Source organism: Anser anser, assembly GCF_964211835.1.
Source record: "Anser anser genome assembly, chromosome: 19".
NCBI lineage: Eukaryota > Metazoa > Chordata > Aves > Anseriformes > Anatidae > Anser > Anser anser.
The window spans coordinates 11,789,250-11,815,061 of record NC_139740.1 but is presented as its reverse complement, the minus strand read 5'-3'; the positions used below and the strand labels follow the sequence as shown (position 1 = coordinate 11,815,061).

General features: G+C 37.5%; 1 protein-coding gene and 1 long non-coding RNA gene across 5 annotated transcripts in view; both read left to right on the top strand.

Annotated features, from left to right (window-relative positions):
* Window positions 1-25,812, top strand: part of PITPNC1 (phosphatidylinositol transfer protein cytoplasmic 1) — an 88,812-nt gene that overhangs the window by 41,828 nt on the left and 21,172 nt on the right. For 2 of the 4 annotated variants that reach the window (XM_083805456.1, XM_083805455.1), the window contains exons 3-5: window positions 4,414-4,502; window positions 4,885-4,892; window positions 15,763-15,834. In XM_083805456.1, coding sequence (XP_083661582.1) covers window positions 4,414-4,502; window positions 4,885-4,892; window positions 15,763-15,834 — 169 coding nt within the window. The remainder of the gene's footprint in view (window positions 1-4,413; window positions 4,503-4,884; window positions 4,893-15,762; window positions 15,835-25,812) is intronic. The other 2 variants (XM_083805453.1, XM_083805454.1) reach the window with 1 other exon arrangement.
* On the top strand, window positions 15,841-24,893 carry LOC310884124. The gene is made up of 2 exons (XR_014574053.1): window positions 15,841-17,545; window positions 17,967-24,893. It is a non-coding gene; the product is annotated as an uncharacterized lncRNA (long non-coding RNA).

The window sequence follows — 25,812 nt, the reverse complement described above, 5'->3', positions numbered from 1 at the left end:
CACAGGAACACTATAGCTCTTGCTTCTACATTGCAAGTTACTCCTCCATTGCAATCCTGACATATCTAACCTTAACTCAGGCTAAATTGAATCACCAGTAACATTGCGCTCTTACACACATACAGTCTGATAATATATTTTGCCAGCATTCAATATTACTGTGATTGTAATTCTTTTTTTCTCACAGGCTATGTATAAGACAGTAAAAATCAATAAATTTGTTCTTGTCGTAGAGCTCCCAGAAATTTTGTTTATGTTTCTGGATATTTCTTTCCTTCCTATTATGAAGAAGTAAGGCATTAGGCACTGAAGATCATGCTCAGAATCATCACTTTAGGGTAAGTCAGAATAAGACGTACCTGGGAAGCGTACTGCTTCTGGTAGGGCAGGCAATGGACCAAAGGATCTCAGACCCAAAGATGGGTCTGAACATAGACAAAGACGATTCATGTGCCTTCAGAAACTTGGGAAATTCACCTAAAGCTACTATGGATGTTTGAAGTCAGGTTTAATGACAGTTAGGCACCTCTTCCTCCTGCACCAGTCCTGTTCAGTAGCTGAATGTAGAGATAGGCAACTCTGTCCCTCGCGCACTCTCTTTGAGACTCTCTGTGTCCCAAGATAGCAAACGCAATTATGTGTCGTCATTATGCATATCTTTCAAGGACAGTCTGTGTTTTCTCCTTACTGCACACTCGTACGAGATCTAAGCATAGTCTATTTATGATTTTAAAAATGTGTTATTAAATGAACAATCAAAAGTAATAACTTCTAATAACTTCTATGCAACTACATATAAACAAGCTGCATAAAGCTCACTCCCCTCCCCCCCCCCCCATCAGATAACTGCAAAAGTTTAAAATTAAAACTTGTTTTGGAAAGTCTTGATTTTTCCATTTATTTCAGGTCTGTATTAGTAAAATAGAAACCTCTATATGCTTCTATGACCCTGTGGTTTAGCAGAAACTTAAGTCTGAATTTACAACGGTTGTGGTTTCGGTTTTATTTTTTTTTAATGAGGAAATCCAGTGGGTTTCCTCTGTGTTTAGAGGGATGCTTTAATTGTTTTCAGACTGGTAGAATGGCCCTTGATTTTGGAGGGACTAGGATTGATCCAGTTGGTGATGATTTACAGATAAGACCTTGTAACACCTCATTGCTTGACTCCAAACTCAGTCCCTTCATAAGGGACTACCTTACAAGAGCCTTTGTTAAGCGTGAGTTTATGGTATTTGAGTTAAACCGCTTCCTGTACCACTGTATAGGAGCTTCTGTCAAGCACTTATTTCACTGTATTACCATTGCTGTAATGCCTCTGTAGATGAGAGCTACATGTACAGCTACAAATAGCCACACTGCTGCTTCTTGAAGCAGTATCCATCATGGTTACAGCATGGAACTACGCTATTTAAATAGCCGTTTTGGGGATCCCTAGCTAAAAAAAAATAATAAAAAATCTTTGTTTTTACAAGGCTAACACAATGCATTCAAAGATAAGGTGTTACCTGCCCTTCCTGCTACAGTTGCCCTTGTGCTACAGAAGTCCAACCAAAAGTGCTTTCTGGGAAACAAGTCCAATGGAAAATATGAGTTGTTGTAGTTTTCCTGCTACTTCATCGGACTGGATAACAGCCTTTCCCACAAGAGATATTGAACACTGCATGATGCTTTCATGAAAGAACCCCAGAACACTATCAAGGTCAATAAGGCAAGGAGGACTCAGGGAATGCAGAACTGGAGAACCGGCAGTTCTGCAACGCTTTGCCAAATCTACCCCAGCCCCACTGAGAAAAGTAGCACAGATATTAGGTATCAGAACGTACAATTTTCCCTCTGTCTTTCCTTCCGGTGTTAATAATCTTTGATTTCCTTTATTCCCGACTTTTCTTTTCCAGTCATTAGTGTAAATTAAATTACTTTTCTTGTCGTGGTTAAATTCAGGGATGAAAAGATGCACAAACTGCATATTGGCTTGGTGGTTTCGGCTTTGAATTGGCAGGAACGGGCATCCTTTTCTGCTTGCACGGCTGATCTTGGCCCAAATATCCCATTCTTATACTGCTGCACATCTTAAATGATTTGCAAGCAATTAGTCTTTAAAGTTTTGCCTCCGTATTTTTCAGGTGGTCTGATTTATTTTTACAGCCATTCAGCACAGGACACCTTCTCACACCAGTCTGCCCTAAGTTGTGAAGGAGTATCCCTCCGAAGAGACCAGCAACACAGGGGTTTGGGCAGCTTCACACGATCATAGTTGTTGTCCTCTGTGCTTTGCAACATGCTCATGAACAATAAATGAGATACTATCTTCAGTGCCTACATAGGTTTAGCAATATTTGTGGTATTTATGCCTCAACTATTGTTCAAGACAAGCAGCAAGCTGCAGTTTCAGAGTTAAAAGCACCACAATTTCACAGCCAAAAGCTTCTGTAGCCATAATGCTCCTAGTGTTTTTTTGATTTCCAATGAGGAAATCTGTACTTTTATATTTCAGTGATGGTTTCTTGGAAAGATTTATGCATTATTTTCATTTATCTTTTCGTGCCTGCTAATATTTTAATTCTTACAATGTGTTTGTCTGGAATGCCTTTAAGAAGGACTTTCTATGTGCTGAAAGACTGCACTTCATCTGGGGAAGGAAGAAATAAACAATGAGAATGTGATCTACGGATACCTGTGCCACCAAAATAAAGTAAAAAATTTAAAAGTACAAAATGAGTGGCTGTATATTAACAAAGACCTTACTAATAAAATTGTCTAGTGTCAGTGTCTGCCTTAGTTCTATTCAGAATTGTTTACTGCCTCTGCATTCCTGCTGGAGCATTGTTTCCAGAAAGTTGAAAGTCTGAATATATTATTTAGGAATTAGAGTGAAGTTTAGCAGGGGTAAGGGAGTTAGCAGAGTGATGGTCATAAAAAAATACTGACAAAAGACTGACAAAATAACCAAAAGACCTGGTACAATGAAGCCTATTATGCAGTATTTAAAATGCTGCTGAAAAGACTGTAGAGAAGAAAGAAAATGTGGTTTTGAGCAATGTCATCAAAGAGCAAAAGTCAATGCACTTGACTTTGAATCTTTAGATAATGTGCTAACGTCTGCATATCGCCTCTGGACAAATACAATATTTATGCGTAGCTAGATCATGGTTAAATAAACCTTAATGATCCGAACTCTGTATTTTCCCCAGAAGTTTGCTAACATGGAAAGTTATTTTACTTTCAGCACACACGGTCATCTGAGCATAACTGTTTGAAACATTTACAGATGGAAAACTGAGGTTTGAAAGCGTCTGCTTTAGTTCAGTAAAGGTTCAGTGTTAGCCTGGGTGATCTCTCGACACGTCGCCAGACTAACACAATTTTAATTGAGTCCCTGAAGTAAAATGAGATTTGCGGTCTCCAGTGGTCTGCCTTTCTTTGAGTGGCTAGTGCTGGATCTTTGTTACTGACAGGTTAAGTGATTGTCATTAGGAAAGGTTTCGATGGTGTATTTGCTTGAACTTGCCTTCTCCTTAAAGTGCATGTTTGTTCATCAGTTACTGGGTACCCTAAGTGACCAGAGTTCTGGAAATGAGACACCCAAGATGCGTGGTAAATAAAATGCTCCTGAATTTCCAGAGTATTATTTAATTACCCTTTAATGATCTTTCTATGTGCTGCATCCATCTCCATGTCTTTCATTTCTTATCCTGCTGCTGTCGTACCACTGCATTGATAAGATCTCTTGACAGATTGAGCTCTGAGTTATGACATCAGTTCCATTAATTCTCTTCACTCTTGTGGTTTGCGTTCCCCATCAGCAAAACGGGACTGATACCACCTGCCAGCGTCACAGAGGTGTTCTGAGTGATTTGTTAATTTTAACATAAAAGCTTCATAGTTGAGAGTTGGTGTTGGCAGCGTGGGGAAAAAGTGTACACGAGGTGAGTTGAACATAAGGGTTTGTGTGCCAGCAAAGACTGTGGAGGAAGAAGAAACAGTCTGTAAGAACAAATAATGGAGTCAAGATGGAAATGGACCGGCTCCATTGGTCACTCTTATTAAAGAGTGCCTCCCTGTGGCTAAGGGTACTGTGACACGGACACACCTCGCAAGGTCTAACCTGCTGAGTCCTCTGTGACCAAAGGCTGCAGGAAAATTCTTGAAACCTGCATTGGTACCTCAAGTTAGATCTGATCAGGGGTCATTATGCTGGCACCATATTGCTTGTTCTGAGAGGGGAGCAAACTGTCGTAGTGTCATGTAGGCTCGTGGAGAAATCCAAGAAAGAATGAATATCTGATGAAAATGTGAAGTCTAGGTATTACTGTGCCCTGTGAAACAGATTATAAGCATGTTTGGAAGTGTCTTCTTTTCTACAGTACTTGTACGTTACAACATATTCTAATCTTATTTTCTTTTTATTTTCAGCAAACTACCCAGCTGGGCTAGAGCAGTTGTTCCCAAAATATTTTATGTTACAGAGAAGGCATGGAATTATTATCCTTATACAATCACAGGTAAGGAATAACATGATTAGTAACATGTACTTTTTGGGTAGTTCAGCTTACCTTCAGAAGCTCTAAGTTACATATTGAGTGACGGATACAAAGATTATAGACTATGGCTAGTTAAAAACTGGAATCTTCTATCTGTGTGATTTCTTTCTTGCAAAGAAAACATCAGATACTTAGATTCTGTGTGGCCTTGTACCCTCTATTGTTCCATAGACATTAGTCAAATAAAATTCAGCAGATTATCTGACAGAAGTTCTTCTGTTGATTAATGTATGTTTACTGTAAGAATCTTGCGTCGTTGTTTTACTGACATTTCTTTTTTTTTTCTTTTCCCTCACCATTCTTTTTTTTTACAAATGGACAATTGGAAACAATTGGAAATCAGAATACACAGTAAGTTTTTCTTTTTATTCTAAAAATACAATATGATTATAAGAACTATAGTACTGGAAGCCAAACTAAATCCTCAGTAATACAACTAATACATAATGCCTTTGATAGTGGAACTTATTTTAGCTATTTGTTTAAGAAATCAAAGGTTAAATCTGAACTGTTTCCTATAAATTATTTACCTCACTTTTTATCATTTGAGAATAATTTGATATATTTTTAGTCACTAACCGTAATATAGAAAAGCTTCTATAAAACAGAGCAAGGCTTTTAAGGTTCCAGTTACTACTTGGAGACATGAGAACATGCTTTATTTTATTTATTGTTTTATTAACTTATAAAATGTTCATCTCTGGTATAGTATCTGGGAAACTGTATGATCCGTAGACAAAATTAAACATAATCTGGGCCTGGTGCCCAGAAAAATCAGCTATTCCCTGTAGCAGAGCTAAGGCAAAATATAGCACATAAATCATGAGAAAAATTGTTTTAAATGTACTGGCCTCAATAATATACAGTAAATTTTCAGCAGCCTTTAGAAGATGAGGCGGAGATGGTAAGGAAATTCCAGGCGAAAGGACTTCTGCCTTGATTTAGATTGAGTTTCTGGTTACAGATAAAACGTAATCCATTGTTTTTGTTAGCTCTGCAGTGTTCAAAATGTTTGTGCAGTTTTTTAAAACCAGTAAAGAATAAGGACAGGAGAAAGATTTTGTGTGATAAATGCGAAAGAGACAAAACAAAGGGATTTGAAGGTTCAGATCCAAAAGCTGAAGGCTTAGAGTTAAAAATGTGATGACAAGTTTGAAAACCCAAAGTACTGAACTTTGGCTTTCAATATGTACTGCAGATACTTATTACATATTCTGCCTTGTTTCATGTGTAAAATTAATTTGATAATCAGAAAAAAAAAAACACATGCAATCACAGACCGTAGTAGTTAGGGGACAGATTCTCAACTATTTTTGTCAGATGTCTTCAGTAAGGCCTATCCGAGCTTATAGTAATTACGAGTTTAAACCTATGGTAGCAAGTTTAATTTTAGACTGGAAGATGTTGTACTATGTCACATTGATGACTGTTACTCTGTTGTACTTTTTTTTTTCTTTAGGTGATAGAGACAATTTTTGAATGCGAATTTTTTTCTTTAACTTAAAGAGACAAGTGGGAGTGGTAGCAGTTAAAAATTTCTGTCTGAAGTTGAAATGCAATACATTATCGAAACCAAAGAGTGATTCTCAAAGAATTTGAATCGGGAGGTGATCTTTACCTAAACCGATGAAACAACGTCTGGAACACATTTCAGTAAAAGTGTGTAGAAGGGATGCACCTAAAGAGATGTTCAAGAGCAGGATTAAGTAGACTTGTAAAGAAAAATTGGTCTACAAATGCAGAATGTAGGCAAAACAGTCTCTTAGTGACATTGTAACTGCCTATGGGAGTTGGGGTACTACGAAACAGAACTGGAAATACTGGGATGAGATTAGATTTCTGACCGAAATGCAGTTTCCTTAAAGTATATTTTAATGGAGCTGGTAGACTATGAAATAGTATTCAAGGGAAAATAGAGATAGTGTCTTTGCCTCAAACCGCTGAATCTAGAACAAACATGTTAAATATACCATTGGGAATAATTCCAATGCTTGTCTGGAATATTTATCTAAATTTTGATCTATATTTATTAGAGAATTCTGAAAGAAAGCGTAAGCCAGCTGAGATATTCCCCAGAATATGCAAGATAGTTCGGAAACCCTTTTCCTAAAATAGTAAATCCTCTCTAGAGGGTCTGCGGGACATCCAAAGAATTAAGTTGAGCCTCATTTCAAGGAAAACTGATTCTGAAGGTCGGCCAACAATTGGATAAATAAAACAATCTTATCAAGTCAAGTACTCGATACTGCTGGAAAGGAAAAATCATACCTTTCCTGATGTCTGAAGTTCCACTCTAAATAAAGAGCAAGGATCTTAAAGGCTCAGTAGTGTTATTTCAACGTGCATTAGTGATTTAGAAGAGGATGTGAATGACAGACTGAAGCTTGCTGAAAGGCTTAAGGGCTTTCAGTTGTAAAATATGAAGGCTGTTGAGAAATTGGATGCAAACACATGCACTAGACTTCGGTGGCTCAATATAGGCTAGTTTCACAAATCTGTTTTGCCTGTGAAATAGTACAGATTTCATAAATTTGGCCTCGTCAAGGGCCTGAAATTGCATGACGTTATAAGAAAAAAAGTTCAGAAGGCATTGAGAATAATTTCTGGAATACTTTTCTCTGGAATGGTAGTGTGAAAAGCCAGGAGTGATTGGATGCATGAAAACAAATGGAAATTAGAGTGTTGTGATGTTTGTTGTCTAAAATCTGGGTCCAGCTATTACATCTGCTTTAAAGAATGGTATCCGTTACACATCAAGCCCCTAAATTTGACAGCAAACAGCAGGATATGACTGCTTGGTCTACAGCTGTGTTAATAATGTGTAAAGCAAATGACACACTTAAGATAATGAACTTAACAGAATGATTGTACAAGTGATGCTTTCTGGTGTGTAGTATGTGAAATATTCTAATGCAAGGAGAGCATTTAAAAATGAATACTGTGCTGTTTGCGGAGGACGATCTCATTAAAACTGCAATACAAAAGACTTCCTATCAGGAAGGTGAGACACGGGTAATGTCCCACAAAATGCTGCATCAAACCTTGAGCTAATCGTTGCTGGCTTCCTGCTGATGTTGAAAAGGAGGAGGAAGTAGGAGAACAATTCCTTTCAAAGCTGAAGCCAAAAGAAGTCATCCAGAGGTGGGGGTACCATTTAGAGAATAAAATACTGCTTTAATGTTCAAAGTCTTGTTTTAGTGGCTGGGACTTTAAATGAGAAAGTCTAATTATGAATCTGACTCTTAAACTTAGAAGGGGAGTCACTTTGGTTTTGATCTTGTAATTAGAAACCTGATTAGAAAGCTTGCTAAAACAAATGTTTAATTTTTACTTACAAGTTAATTTAATGTTGTAATTAGGTTGATGCTAAGTTCATAAATTTGTGACGCTGTATTTGAGATACAGCTGAAAGGAAGAGCTACAGAAGTAACCTCTAAGGCTCTGCCCAATGAGCAATCAGGAAATTTGGGCCCTGGTGGGTGCCTACTGTCAAGCTATACATGCTTTGGGGGATTGGGTGCTCCTAGCTGCTGGCTTTTAGAAAGAATTCCTTTGCTAGTTTCCGACTGGAAGCTTTTCCACTTGGAGGATGGAGAAAAGATGCCTTGCTGCTCTCAACAAACCCTTACGTGCCAATTATTGCATTTGCAAATATGTATCTTTTACAAATGTGCAAAATATTTATGCTATTTTTAGATGTGTGGACAAGAATGACTGAATTCTCAGGAGACTCATTTCTTTCTGAGGTTGTCCAGCTAGATTAGAAATAATTAACTAGAAAGCAAACCTGTCTCTGTTGCAAACTAAATGAAAAGGGATTGCATAGAACTAAGTTTCAGTACCTGCATCTATTGTTACTGTTAATTTATATTGTTAATAATTATTATTGTTAATAACAATTGTCTGTTGTTAGACAATAAGCAGCACGTATCCATTTGACCTCTTCAAGTGACAGTTGAGATTCTGAACAAAGAGAGGAAGGAGAACAGAGAAAGGGAAAATACCAACAGAATTTAAGACGATGCAGTTTGAGTGTTTGCTTTGGATAACTTCAAATAGTTTTGCTGCCTGATCTAAACAGTTCCAGTGTTGTTAGCAATATTTCAATTCTGGGCTGAAATTTAAAAACAGCTGGATAATTTTATCCTATTAAGGTTATGCATAATCCATGACAACTATTAGTTTCAGAATTGTGAATATACAAAACAAGATGGAGACTAAAGATGGCATGTTTTACTCTCTGCAGGAAGAGAGTTCTTTCAACCTGCCTATGGTTCAAATTGAGTTACGAATAGGACATAAATTGAAAATATTTATGAAAAACAGTTATGGAACAGAAAACAGGAGACAATGATTCCTTTGATGATATATCAAAGTGACATTAATTCTCCTACAGCAAATAACTGAGGGAAATATAATCATTTTGACTGCTATGTGTCACGGCCCCAGAGTGATAGTTGCTAAATGCTCCATTATTGACCTGCTGTTTTCTGATTACTTTTGAGAACAGGCATGTTATGTGCTTCACTTAGCTGCCAGTTTATCCATGAAGTAAATTATCTGGAAGGAATGTTTTTGTAATTGTTATTTTTATAATCAAATGACTTGGGGGAAAGAAAAAAAAATGCCTCAGATAAACACTGCAAAGAATTTGAAGGGTTGGTTGGTTGTTGGTGGTTTTTTTTTTTTTTCCTGTGTTCTCTTTATCTGATTACCACTGCTTGAAATCTGGATGCAGCACATCAGGCTTGTCTCCAGTGCACAAACTTTTCTCCAGCTGAGTGTATGAAGGATGTGCATCAAAAATGCAGCAGGGTCTGGATTACAGGATTGGAGCCTAATGCAAAGCTATTACCACGATTCCTTCTCCTTTCTCCCTTACCTAACCCACCATCCCCTCGAAAACTGAGACTACAGGCTAACCGGTGACATTATTCTAGTAAAACACAGATTTGGTTGCTTGAGAGATTCTAGCAAAGGGAAGGAACTCTGCAGTATTACAATAATTAAATAATATATTTTTAGAAAGCAACAATCTTGTATTCTTATTTAATAGTTTAAGCCCATTAAATCATCCATTTCTTCACAGAATAAATCAAACTGCCTGGAACAATTCCTTTTTTCCACCACTGGCTTATTATAAAGCAATCCAAACCCCTCTCTGGTTCAGGGGACTGCCGTTTTCACTTGCACACACTGTTTCTCACTTCCATTCGTTCTCAGGAAACAGGTTACTGTGGCCATGTATGGAGGAGATGCTAGAGGCACCGGCAACCTCCATGTGACACCATTGCTCCCCTTCCGTCCATCCTTCTCATTTATGAAGGCCTCCTGTTCCTTTGAGGTTGTTGTGTGCATGACTGCCTGCTTTCCTGCCTTGGCCCTTGCAGCGCTGGGCATTCCTGCGGGGCACCCTCCACTCCCCGTCAGTCCCCGCTTCCCCTCCAGCTGTTAAGCAGCAGGGACTCTGTTCGGCTTTCCTAGTTTTTGATCTTCAATGAAGAAATGCTGTTACCAACTGACTTCCAAAACAGCACACAAAATTTTTGAATTCAAAGGATGTGGTATCTAAAAGATCTCGTATTTAAAAAATACTAATTACTTCTGCTTGGCCAGTCCCACCTCATTGTAGCAGTCACTGTGTTCTTTAGCTCTTCACTTACCGTGTGCATCAGACTGCTCCAAGGAGATAGCACCGTAAGGCGCTGTTGTGTGGTCCAGCCTAATGTAAATGTGACCATAAAAAAACAGCCTGAAAAGTGGTGGGAGATCAGAGAGAACCCTTAACATTGCGATGTCTGCTTCCCCAGGCTTTTATGTTAAGATTTAGAGGGATATACTTCTGCAGCTTTAAAAAAAAAAAAAAAGCATTAATTTTTACAGTATAAAAATATCTTCCAAGGATTGTGGGTTAATATTCACCAGGAGCAGGAGAAGTGAAATGCAGCGCTGAGGTACCTTGCAGCTCAGTTCTAGGAACAGAAACCGAATGGAAAATGAAACCAGCAAAAATGGTGAAATAGTGAAATAGCTCTCACACGAAGCAGGTTAGAGAGGACAAAGAAACCTTTCTGAGTTCCCTGTTGTCCAGTGTATTCGCTGGCAACCACAGGAATTCCTTCAGCCACCTCGGATGTAGTTACTATGCGAGGGTTATTTTTACAGTCTTCTGCCTGAACTGCTTGCAAAACACCATATGTGTTTGACTGTCTCTTTAAGGCTTTGGCAAGTGTTTTGGCACACTTAGGTTGCACCCTGTTCTTGTAAGAGTTTCTTATTGCTATGGCAACGCTAATCAATCACCACCTAAAAATAGGCCTTTCATTTTTCAAGAGGCTATCTGTAGTGAATTGAAAATCCAATTGCAGTATGTGTTTGCCGTATGCTGCTTTCATTTGACTTTATTTTAATCTGGAAATACCCCTGCTTGTGTGTGGTAATTACAAGTACAGACTCAGGGTTGTTTCACTGCTTACTCTCCTGAGCTTTAATCCTCTCCTGGTGCTTCCAACAAGGATGCCAAATGCAGAAAGTTTAAAACAAACAGACACACACACCCACACACACGAAGAGGAAAAAAGCACCCAAGATATTTTTCTTATTTGTTTTCTGAGTGTCACAGGTGTACTGGATTGTAATATTTTTTAAGGAGTTTATAACACATCTAAAAACATCTGGAGGTGACAATACAAGACGCCTCCTTTGAAAGTGTTACTCAAAGCAACCTTACTGAAGACCCTGGGACCTTGAAGGCACTAGGACTACTCTCTAGAATTCAAGCCTAATTTTAAATTAAAGATTCAATTTGCCGCTGTTTGTTTTTTCCAAAGAGGCACCTTGCAAGCTGTAGAGATAATGAAATGGAAAATTAGAAACGGTGTCGTGTGCGTTCCAGTGCATGCTCAGCGTATCGATCGCTGCCAGGTTTGTGCTGGAAGAACACACGCCCCGGGGAGGCGCAGCAGAAAGCGAGTGGTGCTCTGAAAAAAAAACTACTAACAGGTTTATTACCTACCACTCGCTCCCAAGTTTGATTCTGACTGTTGCATAACACTTTTAATCCCTGGCTAAGTAAATATGCAGCCACTCAAGTAGAAAAAAAAAGTACTTTTTGCATGAGTAATAAAGTCTTTTGAATGATGCATAAACAGTTTTCTGGTTCTGCCAGAGCCCTCTGCCAATTAGTCAGAGTGCAGCTGATGAATCATGAGACACATTCTGTGAAATGCTCAGAAATTTGGACCCTGCTAAGTGTTCTTGAAAGCCAGTGAGACCCCCCACAGCTGCTGAAGCAGTGGTTGCCAGTCAGTTCACTTTTCAAGAGCTATATTTGCAATCCAGTACTTTTTGTTGAATTTTAGCTTTCATTTGGAGGTAAATTCAAGTTACCATCTACAATCTCAAATTAGATTGTTATAGTCCTCACCTTTCTACTAACAAACAGGAAGGTTGACTTTTGATAGCTTTGTGCAAAAAAATGGCTTTCTGCTTTCTAATGAGGTGGCTTGAGGTGAATGGCACTTAATTTTTCTGTGGTACTCTGAGGATCCTTAGTGTTTTCTTCACGTTTTTCTTTTGAAATACCAGACTAGAAGATCTTTTTCGACAGTTTAGATTCAGGGTTACAGGAAACAACAACTAGATTCAAGCAGTGGCTTGCTGAACTGCTACAGGCAGCCTAATACAGCCTTAAGTTCAATATATAAAATGGCTGCATTTCAAAGTATTGTGATCTGACTCAGTGCTGGTAAACTGTAGACAGTGGTTGAAAATAGTAGGGTTCTTTTTGTTTGGTTGGTTTGGTTTTTAGATTGCAAGGTAAAAGAGAAATCTGTCACTTGGCTTTACTCAAAATTTCCCATGCTTTGGATCAACAGCACAAAGGTTTTTCACGTTTTGCGTTTCATCCATCACTGTGCCTGAAACTGTGTGACTTAAGAGCAAAAGCAACTATTTCTATAAAGAACAATGTGTGTGAGTGTTGAAAAATGTACTCTGTTCAACAACTGAATTTCTAGAGTTAGATCATAAGCAAAGATACTTCAGTCAGGACCAGGGATGAGGAATTCCCTCAGCAAGGATGTTAGCTTTGATGAGCCGTAAACGTGAAAGATGCTGTAGAGTTTTCAAATCTGACAATGGGGCCATAAATGCAGCACCAGGTCTTGTGGTGGACCCTGCTGCTTCTTGAACGAGAGCTGAGAAAACTCTGCAACCCACAGCCACTAAGGGCGGCATACTCGGAGCAATTTCCATAGCCACTGAGGTTTTGGACAAACTACTAGACTCAGACTGTATTACATAAAAGTTTGCACACTCCCAAAGCTCCAACCTAGATACACAATCTGCTTAAGCATTATAGTCTTGATGGCCCTTCCACTAGTGCATCCACTGCTTCCATTTTATCAGTGACTGGATTTTGTTTTGGGTGTGTTGATTTTGCTTATTTCACAAAGAAAATTATACTTTATTCCTCAAATCAAGAGGGCAGATACTTGACAGACACTGACGTGTAACTAAAACATGGCCTACAGCAGCAACTTTGAGATATGCAGATGCTATGCTAGTAAACTGTTAGTACTTTGTAACATTATGGCATACATCTCTACTATTTTTGGTGAAAATGTTCCTAAAAGCTGTTATTCTGACCTAGGTATTGAGTCTGTAGTAGTGCAGTACCACTTATTGCATTCAGTAACAGTAACAGGTAACTGCAGATAAAATCAAACTGTATTCACTGGCAGGCTCCTCTCATTTCCTCAAGGATGCTTTCCCACGGGATGCCCATATGCAGAGCTCCAGGTTATTGTCAGCAGGAGCTCCGTATGCCTGGAGTGTGATCCCAGTAGTTAGAGATCTTTGTAAAATACAAGGCTGATGTATACGGAGTTTTTGAAATTCATAGCCCATGTTTTTATCATCCAAGCACTGATGGAGTTATTTTCCAAATGCTCTAAAAGCTGTGCAGTAGATGTCTGTGGTTAGGTTATATATTATATATCTTCTTTTTTCAAAGATCTGCATTTTATAATCCACCTCCAGTAGTAATTTACCTTTTCAACCTTCCATGTTCTCCTGCAAACACAGAAAACAACTTGAATGTTGCTTTATACTTTTTGAATATGAACCCTCTGAGTGACAATGAATGGTGGTTTAGATGACGTTGGTATCTCTGTGTATGCTGGGTCACTCCATATCTCCTGTAGCATCACATTTATAACTTTTTCTTACTCTAGAGCATTTTATTATAGAATTTTTCTAATCAATCCCTTTTATTCATCTCTGCTTCCAAACAACATTAATATAATTGAAGGATCTTCACCCCCCCCCCTTCCTTATGACAAAACTCGATTATTATTATTATTATTATTATTATTATTACTTATTTATTTCCATGTGAGTCCTGCTGTTTTCTGAGGCATTTAGCTGTCTGCCAGAATAGGAGCAAAATACTGAGATACGTGGTGAAACTTCAATTTGGAGAATATCTGGAGTCTTTTGTCCAAGTGCTTATAAATATGGTATATTTTCCACTGGCACTTTGAGATGTATATACGGGAAATGTTTAATTGCCCACTAAATATGAGTAATAAGGAACTAACAGATCTGTCATTGAACTTGCCCCATCTTGTAGTTGTTAATTTTTTTTATATTTTATTTTTGGCACCCCATGTATTTACTCAATGAACAAGTTGCATAGCTGAGAGCCAGTCACAGTTCAGATGGGATTGATTTTCAGATTTATATGATCTGAAGAGAAGCCTGTGTGGTCTGTGCATCTGCAGCAGCAACATGTTACATGGGAATATTTCATTATGTTAATGGGGAGACAATTTGACCAGGAGCCTTCCTTCCTCCCCCAAAGGAATCTGTTGTCCATGTAGTCCATGGCACCAGAAGCCTGTTCTGGTAAAACTCTCATGCTTTTTTGCACCTAGGATTAACTGTAGATGTGCTCATGAATACTGGATATCCTGTGATCAAATGAGATTGAACAAGGGCTTTTTAGATGAGATCCATGGAATCGGGAACATATTTTCTCTATCTCAAAGGAGGTGGCTTCTCATTTCAATTTGGTTGCACTGTAAATTGCCTTCTAAATTACCTCCTTTCTTAGTCATCTGTCCATCCCTTAAAAGAATTCTGCAAATTTTATCAAGTCCTAACTTGGACTAAGAGCAGTGTGAACACTGAGGCATCATAATGCCCTCGTTGTATAATCTGTATGTACGAGGCGTGAAGTAGTCAGTCTTTGCAAAGAGGCTTTGCCATAGGATATTACTGATGCATCATACAAGGAAGTGGCACTTCGATTTCACTGGCAGTTAATGCAAGAAAAGACTTGACTAATAGTAAAGACGTTGTTCAACCAACATCCTCTGGAGTTTTTTAGATACCAACTCTATCTGCCTATCTGAAATGTTGAATTGAAAGAACTGTGAAATGCTAAAGATATTTGAAATATTTCCTCCACTGGAATTATGTTGCCTAGTATTATAAACCCTAGTCTTGATAACCCAAAAAAATTAAGTAATCCACAGGAAAAAAAAAAAATCCAATATAAAATACAGAAATACTATTTTGACAGAAAAAACATTTGTGCATTCCTAATTTTCTCGCATTATTATCCAAAGATGAATTTGGGTCTAGTATAAAAGTCTTTCCATGGCAACTCATAATCCATCTTCATTTAATTAATAGGAAATTATGCTCAAATTCCTTTACCACTAAAAAAAAAAAAAAAAGAAAGAAACCTTTCATGTCAAAATATTGTAACTATTCGGTTAGAACCTGCTGCAGCTAGTGAAAAGTCCTTGGATTACTTTTTTATGGCAGATAGACTAATCTGTGATGGTGAGTATCTAGTTGCTCTTGAGACGGTCGGGTATTGCACTCACAATAAGACATTCAGGACATTTGTATTCCTATGTATAGTGTGCATGAAAGTTGTTGTATCTAGTTATTCCAGAGTACTCATAGTAATTTTTTTATATCTTCATTTTAGTATTCAACTTTCAGATATAACCTCTGTAGCCTTCTAGAATCATAAATCCCTTTACTTTTATGTTGTATAAAATTTGACACTTTTTCTGGAAGTAATCTGAAAAAAAATAAAATAAAAAAATAAGATAGCCAATACCAAACAGGATGTACTGAATATGTCAGCTGATGAGGCAGGCATATTTTTTATCACATCAAACATATTTTTCTTTTATTGCAGTGCTCGTTTTTGCCTAAATTCTCCATTCATATAGAGACAAAATATGAGGACAACAAAGGAAGCAATGACAGCGTAAGTACGATGACTTTTGCAAAAGTTAATTTAATTATTTTAATTAATCACAATCTATCTCTGAATCCTTCAGTCTGACAAAAAGGCCTTATCAGGTTTGTATTTTCGCACCTGCCTGGACATCCTATTCACAAGCAGCTTGTCAGCTTGGAAAGTAGTTACCTAAAGTAGGAGGAGATGAAAGATTCATGTACCCAACTTCCTTTCTGCATCTCACATTCTACCTCTTCCTTCTCGAAACACAACACAGTTTATGTATGTGAATTTAGTACTGATGAACGTTTATGGAGAATGAAGTAAAGACTTTTTTTGTTTTGTTTTATTTTGTTTTTAATTGTATTCTACTTTATCTGTTTTGCATGATTCTCTCTGAGTAAAGGGGGTTGAAATCAAAGGAGCTGTTTGCTAGAGCAAGCAGGAAACTAAACAATGGTCAGAGATGAGATCTCTGTAAACAACTTCAAGGGAGCAACAGCTGGGCTGTTGAGGTGATGCTGTTGGCAATCACTTACCAAAAATTACAAAGTTCCCAGAGTGAGAGCTTAGAGATGAAACAGGTAATTAACTATGTGAAATCCTCCGTGGAGGAAGGGGGGGAGTGAGTAGCCAGGAGCTGCTGGGTGGAAATGCTGATCAGGAGGAGAAGGTAGGAGGTCACTCACACCTTGTTGCCCTGACAGGGAGCAAAGCAGAGTCAAACTGCAAGAAAGGAATTATGTTAGATAAAGCCAGGCACGTGAAGATACCTCCCTTGGATGAATACACAAATCTGTTTCTGTATGTTTGATTGTGGCATGCTTTAAATTGCCATTTGTTGCAGACTTACGGGAGGAAGTTCCTTATAGGTGTGAAATGCAGGTTAAAACGTCTGGAAAATTGATCTGTAATACAGAGACCTAACGAAGGAGTGTTTAAACTCTTCCATGAGAAAGAATAAGGCAGTAAAGCAGATTTTAAAGGGATCTGAGACACAGTCTTAGTTGCCAGAGATGTCCCTGTAGCAACCTTATGAAGGTTAAGGCGGGAGGTACATGTCCCTTACTGCCTTGGGCCTGTGTTGATGAGGCTGACGGCTGTTGCACTGCTTATGGCAGAATAATTACATGTAAAAGAACAAGGTATAATTTTAGAATAGAATAGAATAGTTCAGTTAGCAGGAACCTACAAAGACGATCGAGTCCAACTGCCTGACCGCTCCAGAACTAACCCAAAGTTACAACATTATCAAGGGAATCTCTAAATGCCCACTGGCAGGCATGGGACATCAGCCACCTTGCTGGGAAGCCTGTTCTGGTGTTTGACCACCCTCACGGTAAAGATTTTTTTTTTCTAATATCTAGTCTGAACCTAGCTTGACTTCTAGTTGAATAATGTTCTTGGCATACAGACACTTTCCCAATGGTAACGTGACAGAGATCGAGTATTAGCCACCAGACACCAACAACTTTCAGTCACTGCAAGACTAAGACAGATTTAGATCAGTGAGAGGGGAAAAAATAGTGTATTATATTACCAACTGAGCTCTGCATTATGTAATTTATGCACTTTTTGATGTTCACTTCTACTTTTTGGCAGCACTTTAATTCAAAGCAAGCCCACACCTTTGGTTTCAGAAGGGTGTAGATTAGTCTTCTGGTGTGTTATAATATCGGCAGTGAGAAGACACGTTCTGTACTGATGCCTGACAGGAAGAACTGAAGCTATTTAACCAGTAAATTTTATTTTATTTTTTTCTGTTTGTCAGCTTTGTAGCTAAAATACTATGAATCAAGCCCTGAATAGTCCCAACCAGAGAATTTGAGATGAAAGTAACACAGAGGTAGGACACTCAGATTATGTAAATCAGAATATCAACGCTTCTTGAATCCAGGTCTTCAAAATGTAATTTTAACTGGAGGACCAGTGGAGTTATGTTTTATGACCTTTATATAAAGCACCTGAGTCATAGTCCAGGCAAATATTTGCCAAGATTAACATATTTAATTGACCCTTATTTGAAGTGAGGAGGAGAAAAAGAAGCTGAATTAGAAGAATTGTAATTCTGAGAGTTATGTGTTAGTGCAAACAGGGTAAACCAATGGAATATCTATGTATTTTTCTGTTGATCCAGTGATATTTATCTGATGACACAGATGTGGCTGGTACAGCACTGAGATGCAGGAAGGTTAATAAATGTGGAGAGACCTGAGAGCCCGCTGGAGCCCATGGGGAGACTTGTGTTAAACTGAACACGTCAGAACTGGGACTCGCTTAAGAAAATGCAAAGTGTATTTTTCCTTCTTAACAGACAAGTTTAGATTAAGTGTCACTGTGTTTTCAAAGGCAGAAAACAACAGGGAAACAGCATCTATTTCTATAGATCTCCGTAGATACGCTGTATTTTTCTTCATTGCAGCTATTGTCTTTGGCTGAAAAAGAATTTATCCAAAAAATACTTCTGTAAAATTTGCAGTTGTAATGCAAAATATAGTGAATGAACTTTAATATTACAGTAATGAGGGTAATAATGCATGTCAGATTTTCAGTAAACTATTTCCAGATTTTGAGATCGTAAAGTTTTTTGAACTCTGATCTATTTGTCATTTCCATGCTATCTAATAAAGCACATATTGATTGTAGAAAGCAATAATTAGATATAAGGATACCAAAGCTAATTACATTGATTAGTAGAAGAAAGCCATATAAATGTTCTCAGTTTCCTGTTGTCATTTAGGAGGCTAGTGTATTATTATTATTCTATTTAATATGTTGCATTGTCTGGTAAGATTCTACCTAATTACTGCAATACATCTTGATGCAAAAGTCCTCCCGATTTTTCTTCCCAACTATGTTGATAGAAGAAACCAGTGAAAGAGAATGATTCCTGCTTTGGAACTTAATTTTTCTGTCTTAGACTTTGCCATAATTTTAAGTTATTTTAAATGTGCTTAAAGCATTGTTATTATGATCTGTTAAAGATTGCACTTGATTTGCACAAATATGAACATTGCCAAAAAGAGCAATGGACAATAAAACCTTGTATTTAGATAAAATACTAATGAACTTCGTGTTGATGGCAGTAGTGCAGTTCCATAAATCCATCCACATGTGATTTCTAGTGCCAGAGCAAATCTGATTTTGCAGTATCCCATTTAGGTGTTTGCATGGCAAGTCCCTCCGTAAAATAAATAAATAAATAAATAAATAGACAGTGTTTTATGAACACATTAGTACATTACTGCCACCTCGCTTTACAGGTAGCAGGATAGCAGTGTAGTGTAACACTACTTCATTAGTAGTGTTAGAAACTAGACCAATGAATTAGGCTGTTCAGTGTTTCCTCTTAGGGGTCTTTCAAAAGTAAACATCTTAGTTTAAAGAGAGAGTTTATTTTTATTGTACTATTATTTTAGATTAAATAATGGAATTTCTTAAAAATTAGAATGTTTTGTGAAATATAAGTGACACTGTAGGTAGCATCTGTAGAGTACCTGAGAACATTGCTTCACTGTTGCATCTTCCCCTTAAACGCAACACAGGCTGCTTCAGCTGCTTACCTAAGTCAAGGTGGCAGTGGGGAGTGCCGGGGAGAGGGGAGTGCAAGTGCCTACGACAGCCTCAGTGAACAGGGACGAGCTGTACCAGTGCGCGTTAATCACTCTGTGCACACTTTTCTGCCCACAGGAGAAGTTAGGGTATTTGAATACGGATATGTGAAGTCTCCGTGTTGAATATTAAAACCGTAAATTCAACAGCAGAGAATTGTTAGGGTTATCTAATTAATGAAATGGTCAGAAATCACGGGCAGGAGTGGTATGAGTTACTGCTCATTAGTGACTAAATGATTAGTCTGTGGTTTTCATGGATTGTAAAGTGAAGGCAGATACTGTTCAAGCAAGTCACTGAATCAGAGACATTTCAGTTTTCCTGTTTGTTGCAGAAGGTTCATTATGCTCGATTGTTTGTTTGCATTTTTTTTAGTAATGCAATTATTTCTGCTGATACTTGGGCAATGAATTTTACCATCTGATAGTGTCGGGGGAAAGCAAAAAAGTACAGCTTGTAAAAATGATCAAATAGTTATAAATGATGGTAAAACTTACAGTACCTTGCATTTTGTAGCATGACATTTTGCTCTGAAAAACTCAATGGCTGGCTCATTATTGAAGAATAACATGCAAGATCTTAAAATAGCATAGTCCTTTTGTTAAAAAGGGACATGATCTGTGTTAGCAAGAATTACATTCTTAAGAGTAATGAACTTGTGGAGTGAAGATTTTGAGGCAGTTATATTTCAAGATGACAAAGTATGGGTATTAATGGGCCAAGTTTTGGTAAGTATATTTCTCAGTAATGCTGATAAAGTCATCAGCTGCAGTGATAATTCTGTGTTGATGAAAAGAAAAATAAATTATCAATTTGTTTCTTGCCTTTCAAAAATAAGCGTTGAAAATGCATGTCTCGAAATGACCATTTGTCAAATGAAAACAAGAGAGAGTTCTGTATTCCAGATAGTCGTAAATTAACATCAGTATCGTCTGACACATTAATAGCTTGAACATGCTACAACCAGCTAGCTAATAGCTGACGTATGATATGCAGCCCCTGTAAATTGCAGCGCCCTCACTGACATCAATGAGTTCAGAGTCTACAGTCCTGGAAGTGACCCAGTGTACGGTACTGGGCATTCATCATGCTTTATCTTTAAGATGTATTTTTAAAGTGCTGGTTGTAAAACATTTGGCTAAAGTAAAAAAAATATATATTTTTTTAAATTTTAACTACAGTTCTTTAACTAAGAAGAAAAGCTGTATCTAGTTTTGCTCTTTTTAGGGTATTTTTTTTCCATTTTTGTTTCCTGTTTTATTGTCATGCAACTAGGTGATAACAAACTTCAGTAAATTCACTATTTAAGGAATCTGCCATGAAACACTGATTTCCGCTGAACTACAGGTCATCACTCTTCAAATATCCTCAGGGACCTTTTAGGCATCACTGCAAAACAAATCAAAATCGAAGCTAGGCTCATTTGGGGGGATAATTTTATTTGTTCCTAAACTTTTTCTGTGTGATGGTATTGAGTATTTGTGTATCTCCTGTATAATTTGCAGTGAAAATGAAACACAACCTAAGGCCCCTACTGTCAAAGAATGCAAACAGGTGCCTGATTTTTGTGAACTACCGAAGTTATTCAGTAAATCCAGCACTTGAAATAGATGTGACTTTAAAAAGCTAATGCCAGTAAATATTATTGACAGTGTTTTATGGTCTTTGGGTATAGCTACTTTGGTGTAATTATGTAAAACTACATTTCTCTGTTCAGAAAATACAGATCTAAATGAGATATTTTATAAGAGATGGATATTTTATGAGAAATGGAATCACAGAGGAGTCGTGACATGGAGACAAATAGGAGCAGGGAGCATGGCTGCTTATAAATATGTAACTGCCTTTGTGAGTTCCTCGCTGTGGCAGACAGTGACATTGTCATTCCGTGAGCTAAATTTACTGCTGTCAGGGAGGGATTCAATCTTTTTCCATAGAAGAATTGCTCCCAATTATGTGTGCCCACATCAATAGTTTTAGCCAGTGATGAGGTTGAAATTGGTCAGTTCCTGTAATCCTTGCCAAAGTAAATCTCAAAAGCAAATTATTGGATTTTAGGGGTACTGGGCTTCAAAGATGACTTACAGAAAAGTTACACACTGAATAAAACTCCATAGAACAAGTTCAGAGTAGGTGGGTTTTTTTTAGTTTGGACCAAATTTTGCTTAAGAAAAATGAGAGTTAAAGTGGACCAGGCGACAATACTTGCTAAAGGATGCTGTTGTAATAAATTGGAGACTAGCCGGCAGTTCCGATGATGGCAATTTAAGGAGATTAGAATTTCAAGTTGGAGAGTAGGCTTTGTGCCAGATTTTCCTGTTTTTAAGAGAAAAAAATAGCTTATTCTTGCAGTCCTTACTGCAGTTATACTTCTGCCTATTCATTAACTATGAAAACTAGATTTAAACCATCCAATTAATGATGTATATATATGTTTTCTAGGCACAGAAAGCACTTGTCATCTTACAAATTTCTCAATAACTGCAAGTTGCATAGTTTGACTACATTTCAGGGATGGGCAAAAATACAAAGAAAACTTGAAAGTTCCAGTGAAATATCAATATTTGCATGAAAAAATGAGCATATGTTTTTGCATATATGCATCTAAGCTTGGGGATTCTCCTAGACACATACTGATTTTTTTCCCTTTTTTTTTTTTAGAGCTAGATGACACTGAGTGAATCAATGTAGTAGTCAAAAAATCAGATATAAATCTAATATAATTTCAAATTTTAATGTATAAAGATATTTTTGTCATGCTATTCATGTCATAGCCTGCCTATCCCACTAAGCTGTTACCTTTTAATGTCCAAATATTGGCAAGAGGTTTAAGGTTGTTGGGCTGGCTGTTGGCATTGTTAGCAGGGCAGCGGAGATGGGGAGGCAGAGAGGGAGGAGTAATGCTTTCAGGCAGAGATATTGATTCAAAGAAGGATTTAACAGAAGAGGAAATCTGATTTATAATAGAAATTGTCATTTCAATAAATTACATTTACGTGCTGTATATTGAACAGTGTAGTCATTTTGCCTTAAGTTTGGGTGTAGACAGGCATGGGTGTCTGATGACTTAGCACACGGGCTGATAATCGTGTTTGCTCCCATATTACCTGCCTGTAATTCATTTAGAAGTGTTCTGCTGTTTTAGAAGAGAATCTTTTAGCTATTACCCATTTCATTTCTCTGCTGACAAGTGGCTGACTATCTGGATCTAACATAACAAGTAAGAATAACACAGAGATCTTTCACCCAAAGCCGAAGAGGGGATGGAAAAATTGCTTCCAGAGAAAGACACAGCCATTTTCAAGCTTACTGCCTTAGAATACTGAATTTTCTATACAGGCTGCTTCAGCGCTTTCACCTCTGACAACTTGTCTTTACTTCAGAGTCGACCTGTTATTTAACTGTTTCCACAGGAAGTTTCCTGTCTTGTTTGTACTGGTGTTTAAAATGCAAATTACTGGCGTTATTACCATCTTCTGACCACAAACTCCTTGTATAGTAAAGTAATCCTATGTAGTAATCCTTGCTATTAAAAAAAAAAAAAAAGAAAAAAGATGCAGTTCCCTTCTCTCCTCTCAGTGACAGTAAACAAACCATCACAAGAGAGAATCATATATTGTGGCACAAAGCCAAGGCAAACAAGCACACAGTTGACCCTGGGAGTTGTAGCAGTGCAGATGAGTGAGGAGCTGGCCAGAGTGAATGTAATCAATGGATTCGGCTGTGTCTGGCTTTTTACTATTTATAGCCAAACCAGGTTAGCTCTGGGGATTGTCCATAAGAGTTAACTTCAGGATTAGCTACGTCTGAATGAGAATGAAGCCAGCAATTTAGCCGGAAGATAAAAGAAAAAGAAGAAAAATGGGAAAGGAGCTTGGGAGGGGTGGAATATTTCTTTTTTTCTTACCATAATCCCATACCCTATCTTAATGTTCTGGCTTCGGCTACAGGGAAAAGAGAAGTCACCAGCAAAGTATGTGCTAGGACATGTCATTACAGGCCATGAAGGAAACAAAGGAGAGAAATTTAAATGTACCAGCACTTGTTTTGTTGCAGCCTCCTGAGCAATCTTTCTTAGGATCATATGCCAAGGCGCTTTTTTGACATTTTTCCCCAAAAGGAACAACTTGACAATTGTAAAAATGACCCAATTAAAGCCTCTCTTCCACTTTTTGTCATTCTATAGATGAATTATTCTAAATAATGTTCTTCATGAGTTTTCATTACTCTTAGAAAGTGGAGGTGTGTAAATGTTTGTCTGTTTTAAAGAAGCTGTCACCAAAAAAAAAAAGAAAAATAAGATAAAAAAGAAAACCAGCCATAAAAGACACTTCAGCCTGAATGTTACCCTGTTTTTCATTTGATTGTGTATTTCAATCTCCGCTAATTATCTGGCTTCCAAATGCAAAGCATGTCCAATTCTTTCCAATATAATATTTAACATTCTGCCTTTCTTCATCATCTTAAGGACACAGATTGTTCTCACCATTCATTTTCTGCACATTTGCAAATACAGTTGCACAGATTGTGAGCCTTATGCTTCTTTCCATGGCCTTTAATCTCTTCCCTTAAAACTTTTAAATTTCTCTAGTCTCTGTGATCACAAACACAATAAACCCATCCTCCCTACAGGTTTTAAGAGAATCCCAGATTATGCGGCTAGGAGAGGCAATAAGAGAATTAGAGCTAAGAAAGAAATCAGTCTTGTTCTCTAATGACTTCTTACTTTCTAGTGCTGATAGCATGAGAAGATTAAACCTCTGTCTGCAAATCTTATGAGGACAATCTAAGAAGGGGAGAAGTATAAATGATTAGACAAAAACTTCTGCTAGCAAAGAGAAGTGACAATGTCATTCAGCAAACTTTTGGAATGGAGGAAATGGTCAGAGAGTGCCTAAGTAGCAAATAAGGCATAGCTGAAATAGCTGAAAAATTCATCCTGGTTTCGACAGATTGGCAATGGCATCTGCCATCTGCACTTCTAGCAAAGCATTTTAAAGAGAGAAAAAGACTGCAAAACTATATTACTTAGAGGTGCAGTATGTAGATCAAGCCTGTGATGGAGCAGGGCACATCTTCAGGTGAGTTATTGGGAAACAGTCCAAATTACGATCCTTGCAAACATGCAAAGTTATGCATCTGCTTAACGGTATTAGGCTTATATTTAAACCAGGTGCTGATTCAGGGCTTAAGTTGACCTGGTAATGCCCATTTAAGAGAAATTTCCATTATTTTACTTAAAGCTCAGAGTATATAGTGAAATGCATCTTGTTCCAGAAATAGTTCAACTGATTTTGTCAAGGTGCTGCACTGTATACCTGGATTTTCTTGGAAGGGAGAGTAGGGGGAAGAGAAAGCAAAGAAGCTTATCAAAACCCAACTTATAAACGTAAGATGTTAAAGTTATAAAAAAAAAAATCCCAATACTAAGAAAGAACGTTACAGGGAGAGGAGCTCATTTTTTTTTCAAGTAATCAACATAATTTTTTTTGCAAAACAAGGATTGGGGAAACAAAGTAAGCATACACATAGAAACAGTCCTGAGTTTCCCTTCATTCTGTTCTTCTGCAGTTTCAGATGTTAACATTTTATACCCAGTCCAGTAAGCGTTCATTGTTGCCTTTTATATTCCAGTAGAGAAAGGTGAAGTCAATTTAACTCCAAGATAAATTAGAGTTGTAGTCAAACTTTAGCTTTTAATTTATTTGAATTATGTTTTCCTGAGCAATGTTCTTCTTACCAGCTGGTATGCTAGTGCACTGCACTCCATTGCTCTTTGAATGCTTTATATGGGAGGCTACATTTCTTTCAGAAATAGCGAAGTAGCATTCTGGTTATTGAATAGCTGTTGGCATTTTGTATATTTAACTGTTTCTGTAGGATGAAATGAAATGAACAGTGTTCACTACATGTATTTAAAAAACAAACGAACAATATTTATGCTTCCTGGAAATGTTAGCTGTAGAACATTGTGCCCCAAAGGAAAAAAAAAAAGAAAAAAAAACCACCAACACATGTTATTAGCTTGTTACTGATCCTGACAGTGCATGCACAACTTCCCTGAATTTTATGGCACCAATTCATGATAACCTTTTATTTCCAAGTTCCAAAATCATGCGTGAAAATTTATTGCAGACAAAGCCTAAGTCCCATGGGTCACTCAGATACCTAAATGATTAAATTATGCATAGAGTCACAGAAGTATACTATGCTGCAGAGCGAGTATTTTCAATATACACCCATCATTTGCCTTGCATCGAACAAGAGACTTGCTGTTTAAAGCCAGGTCCTAAAGGATTAACAGGAACACATTACTTACGTATGATCTTGATAGCATCCATTTTCTTCCCTTTGCCTGCTTGCATACACTTTGGCACCTGCCGTAGGCTAGAG